Source organism: Alligator sinensis, unplaced genomic scaffold, assembly GCF_000455745.1.
Source record: "Alligator sinensis unplaced genomic scaffold, ASM45574v1 scaffold74_2, whole genome shotgun sequence".
NCBI lineage: Eukaryota > Metazoa > Chordata > Crocodylia > Alligatoridae > Alligator > Alligator sinensis.
The window spans coordinates 2,908,554-2,914,165 of NW_005841931.1; the positions used below are offsets into that span (position 1 = coordinate 2,908,554).

The window sequence follows — 5,612 nt, forward strand, 5'->3', positions numbered from 1 at the left end:
GCACTTGTGTAACTTTTAGTCAATCTACTGCAAACTGAGATCACTGCTTCCATTACACTTGTGAATCTGCACTTGTTCTTGCTTTCAAAGAGCAGAAAGTGAGCCCTGGAGTAAGAACTGACTAAATCCTTCTTGGAAACAGATTATTATTGTTTCATGTTAGGACCAAATCTTCCCTAATGTTCACTCTTTCACCACCACCACTTCTTCCCCAGTAATAATAGATGCTGCTGCTTCTAAGATGCTGGTAGTTACCACCTAGAAAGTGTAGCATCAGCATCTGATGAAACTTCATTATTTCAACATGGTTTTGACAAGGAATAGTAATGCAGTGTGGCTCGGTTTGCTGACTTCAGCACTGAATGACACAAAGCATGTGACAAGACCAACCAGAAGTCCTATAACAAACGGAACTTCTCTCTCCCCTACTTTTTCTCCACTTATTAAAAACATAAAGAAGTAAGAACACTGGCAAGCAGGACACTTGGTATTACTATTCAGATGTAGAAAATGACCAGGATAAGGTCTGCTGTACTTCACCTTGGTCACACCATTTAGCAGCCTCTACATCATTCACTTGTGGAGATTTTTGGAAACAGAGAAGGAAACTAAGAAAAGGTACTCATGTTATTCTAATGATGCAGAACCTGAGCTAACAGAGAGAACCAAAGCATCTACAAAGAAGCAGTTGTATATTTACAAGGTCCCAGAGTCTAGTTGGTTATATCTGTTGTCATCACCTGTAGAATCTTAAAAAAAGTAGGGCTGAAAGGGACCTCAGGGCATCATCTAGTACAACTGCCCTCAGGTTGTTAGTCAAGAAAGGCAGGACCATTCTTACCTAAACAATCCCAATTAAGGGCCTTTTAAACCTGCTCTTAAAAACTTACTAAAGTGGAGAGTCCACAAGTTCTCTGGCTAACGTGTTCCAACACCTAACCACCCTCATAGTGAGAAAGTTTTTCCTAACAGCCAACCTAAATTTTCCTTGTTGCAATTTGAGACCATTGCTTTTTGTTCTGTCCCCTTTGACCACAGCGAATAGTCTAATTGCCATCCTCTTCATAACCACCGTTCAGGTATTTGAAGACTTATCAACTCCTCCCTCATTTTTTCTCAGTGACACTCCTACTAACACAGCCCACTATTGTTCTTGGTCCTTTTTGCCACCAGAGCACACTGGTGGCTCATATTCGTATAGTCCACTATAACCCCCAGGTCATATTCAGGAACCTAGAATAATGCTCTTAGGACTCCTTCTAATGGTCTCATTTTTCTTTGTAGGCTATGGAAGCATGTAAAGATGCAGGCTTAACAAAGTCTATTGGAGTATCAAATTTCAACCGCAGGCAACTAGAGATGATCCTGAACAAGCCTGGCCTCAAACACAAACCAGTCAGCAACCAGGTATGGCCCCAAACGGAGCCTTTGATCCATCTGAAAAATGTATAATGGTGAGGGTGCTGAGGCAATGCATATACTTCAACATATAGGGGGTTGTGTATACATCCATGCGACTCTCTGCAGGTAATACACAACTCCATCATACCACCAGACTTTCCTTCCTAGCCTGAAAGTATGCTACTTTTACTTTCTGTACTAAAACCAGAATCTGTCCCAGGTTCTAAAACAGGGTTGAGTGTTGTGTGAATGCTGGGCCAATAAAAACCTTGTCCATAAATCTTAGCCATATACCTCAGGTTCCTGCCTTGATTCAAAAAGACTCCCAGCACCCAAGACAGATGTACCACTACCCAGAAACTAATAAGCCTTAAATGGAGTTATAGATTGACCTTGTTTAAAAACAACTCAAAGCACAAATACAAGCATAGGAGATACTGTGCCATCATGAGCTCTTTGTCTGGTCAAAGGATCTATCTAAGGCTAAAGAGCCAAAGAATTTCTATGCCCTTCCCATGCTCCCTGTATTCCGTGGGGGTAGAATATCTGACTTTACTACTGAAGTCAGTGGACAGGTCTGAGCAAAACTGACTCTATGGCCTACAGATGGAAACAAATGGCTAATCAGTGATGAATGTAAAACATTGCCATCTAGTGCGGAGGGGGAAACTTTGAATTGAGTGGGTTGGGGTGGAAGTTTTCAGTTCATCTCCTCAAAGAGATACCCAATGGCTGCTCTCTCACATGGTATGGTTATCCCTGCTAGTAGCATCAGAGGAGAGCTCGGCAAAGACTGAATGAGAAGGGGATAGCTAACCCTTTTAGCTCTTGGGGAGGGGCCCAGAAATGCATACTTAGGTTGGAGTGAAACTAGTAGTATAGCATAGGTGAATTTTATTACTGTCCTTGTACCTGTTCTCTACCTGCATTGTAGTTTTATTCCTGATTAGGGTTGTCATCCTAAACACCTTTCACCAGCACTAGAATTCAGGTTAAAATATCAAATGCTACCTTTTGCTATCTGGAATGCCTATTACCTTACCTGTTAAGTCTACATCAGTGCTGCATTCTCCCTCAGGCCAAAAAAAAAAAAAAAAAAGTGAAACCCTTAAGCACAAACCCTTAAGCAATGTCTGTTTTAACTTCAGGATGTTATTATCACCATATTAAAACAGAAGCTGCTCTATTACAGTCTGTGGGAATGACTCCCAGAGGCTGAGAATGTAGCCAGAAAAATTCTGTGGGAGAGTGATACACAATAGTAGCAACATGGGAGGGTAGAGTCTGGGTAAATGATGATGATGATTGTGGCATGGTGTGGTCTGGGTTTTTTCCCCCCACTCTTCCTTCCTTTCTGTTGCTGACATAAGCTATTACCCTTTTCCCCAGTGGCAGTCTAAGCCCTTTAAAATCATGGATATAAAGCGGAGAGAGAGAAGTCCTTTGTTGTCAGAAGGACTGGCCTGCCTTTTGGCACAGTAATCCAGTCGGTTACACGCAATTGTTAGGCAGGTTATACAGGGAAGGTAAGCTAGGTCAGCAGTTGCCCTCATTCTCTCAGTCTCTTTCAGATGCCAAGTGCCTTGTCTCCTCCAGGATTTACAAAATTATTGAGCTATCTGAATTATTTATGAGAAAAGACGTTGCCCATCCTTAAAATAGTGCAACTTTTTTTTTTTTTTGGTTAACCTGGACCTGTTCAGGATCTCCTGCCACTTTCTGCCTGAAGAAAAGCAGCGTAGGATTCCCCCAACCAACTGGTCCTGGATTTGAACGTTTGACCTAGGATTGATAATTGCCACATTCCTAATGCAGATTTTCCCCTTCTTTTCTGTTTCTAATTCATTTCTGGGACTATGGTTTGCAAATATGTAAAATAATCTCTCTTACCTGCCTGTTTTTGAAACTGTCTTTCTATTTGTTGCTTGGTCCTTCTGTTTCACTCACATAGGTTGAATGTCATCCTTATTTCTCCCAGCCCAAACTGTTAGAATTTTGCAGACAACATGAAATTGTTATTGTTGGATATAGTCCACTGGGAACCTCAAGAGATGAAACATGGTAAGCCAGAACTTCCTTCTCTTGGAAATACTAGTGTTGCTTGTAGCAGTGCTCATCCTATAAAAAGGTTGCAAATATCCACACAGATCCAGCAAAGGGTAATGTGGCTAAATGATTACAGTGGTGACTCCCAGCTTTCCACCCCTCTAGGAGTATTTGGAGCAGGCCTTCTCTCCTGGTAGTATTCGGGCTGAGGAGCCAAAGTTCCCATTTTGGAATATGGGTAAATTAACAACACCATTGCTTTCACTAAATTCTAGCCTCTCGGCTTGAGCTTGGGAATTCAAGCTCTGATTCCCAAATTCATAGAATCATAGAAGTAAGTGTTGGAAGGTCAGCTAATCCAACCTCTTACTCAAAGCAGAACCATCACCAACTAGATCATCCCAGCCAATTAGTCTCCCTTCTTAGTCTATCTATGTGCTACCTCTAAAGCAAAATGGTCCCTTCACCTCACTATGCCACTAAGGAATGCCTGGGAGTCCTACAAGGAACCACCTTAGCCAAAAAAAACCACGATTGTAACACAGAGCATTTGAGATTGAAATGAGGTGGTGCAGGGTAGCCAAAATGACTTCCAAAAGGCCTTTGATCTAGTATCCCACAATGTCCTCATGAGCAAATTGGAGGATTGTGGACTTAACCCCAAGACAGTCAGGTGGGTGAGAAACAGGCTTCAGGATAGGACCCAGAGAGTTGTAGTGAATGGATCTGTGTTATTCTGGCGAGAAGTGGGCAACGGTGTCCCTCAAGGGTCGGTGTTTGGTCCAGTACTTTTTAACATCTTTATTAACTATTTGGATGTGGAAGTGAAGAGCTCACTGGCCAAGTTTGTGGACAACACCAAGTTATGGGGAAGCGTGGTCACACTTGAAGATAGGTTACAGAGACAGGTGGACCTAGACAGGCTGGCAAGTTGGGCGGATCAGAATCTGATGAAGTTCAACATTGAAAAATGTGCTTTACCTCGGGATGAGCAACCCCCAACACACCTATAGGCTTGGCGGCACCAAACTGACTAGCACCATGAATAAAAAGGACCTGGGGATAATAATAAACACAGTATGAATATGTGCCAGCAGTGTGATGTCGTAGCCAGTAGGGCAAATAATACTCTGGCATTCATCAATCAGTGCATCTCCAGCAAAACCAAGAAGGTGATTCTTCCGCTCTACACAGCACTGGCGAGACCACAGCTGGAGTACTGCGTCCAGTTCTAGGCACCACACTTTAGCAAGGACATGAACAAGCTTGAGAGAGTCCAAAGAAAGGCCATCCATATGATCAGAGTCTTGCACAGCAAGCCATACGAGGAAAGGCTGAGGGATCTGGGACTCTTCAGCCTGAAAAAAAGAAGGCTGAGAGGGGATCTGGTAGCAGCTGACTGCTACACTAGGGGAGTACATCAAGGGCTCAGTGAGCAATTGTTCACCAGGGTACCCTTGTGGAAAACTAGGAGTAATGGCCACAAACTCCTGGAAGACTGATTCAGGCTCAACATTAAGAAAAAATTCTTCACAGTCAGGGTGTCCAGACTGTGGAATAAGCTCCCTCCAAAGGTGGTGCAATCACCTACCCTGGAAATCTTTAAGAGGAGCCTGGACAGTCACTTTGCTGGGGGTCACCCAACTCCAGGTGTCTTTCCTGCTTGGTGCGGGGGGTTGGACCTGATGATCTTGCAAGGTCCCTTCTGGCCTTACAGTCTATGAATCAAACAGTAGCAGCTCCTATACATGTGTGCAGAGCCTGCTCCGACATGCTGGAAATCCTGTGCATCGGAGCGGACTCAATTAATCAAGTATGCTGCAGCACGAAAATTGATGTGCTCGGACAGCCTTCCAAGTCACGTATCAGCATTGCCGCGCATCTCTGCACTGAAAAAATGGTGGCAGGGTGCTTTGAAATAAAACACATTCAATGAGGTTTAGTTCAAATCATGGGGACACGTGGTGATGCTGAGACACATGACACGAGTGCTTTTAATTAGTCTAGCTCACTAATTAAAGCACCTGGTGCCACGTCCCACAACACACGTAAAAATGTCCTAGGAGACCAAGTACTACAAAAAGACCTGACAAATGGAACTTATAAATGTTGGGAGAAATTTTTCTTCTAGCCTTTATCTTGCTGTCCATCTTTTCTTCTTTCCC

The 5,612-nt window shown here is 43.3% G+C and overlaps 1 protein-coding gene across 1 annotated transcript in view; it reads left to right on the top strand.

Annotated features, from left to right (window-relative positions):
- AKR1D1 (aldo-keto reductase family 1 member D1) overlaps positions 1-5,612 on the top strand; it is a 35,656-nt gene that overhangs the window by 19,958 nt on the left and 10,086 nt on the right. The window contains exons 5-6 of the mRNA XM_006019533.3: positions 1,285-1,407; positions 3,353-3,462. Coding sequence (XP_006019595.1) covers positions 1,285-1,407; positions 3,353-3,462 — 233 coding nt within the window. The remainder of the gene's footprint in view (positions 1-1,284; positions 1,408-3,352; positions 3,463-5,612) is intronic.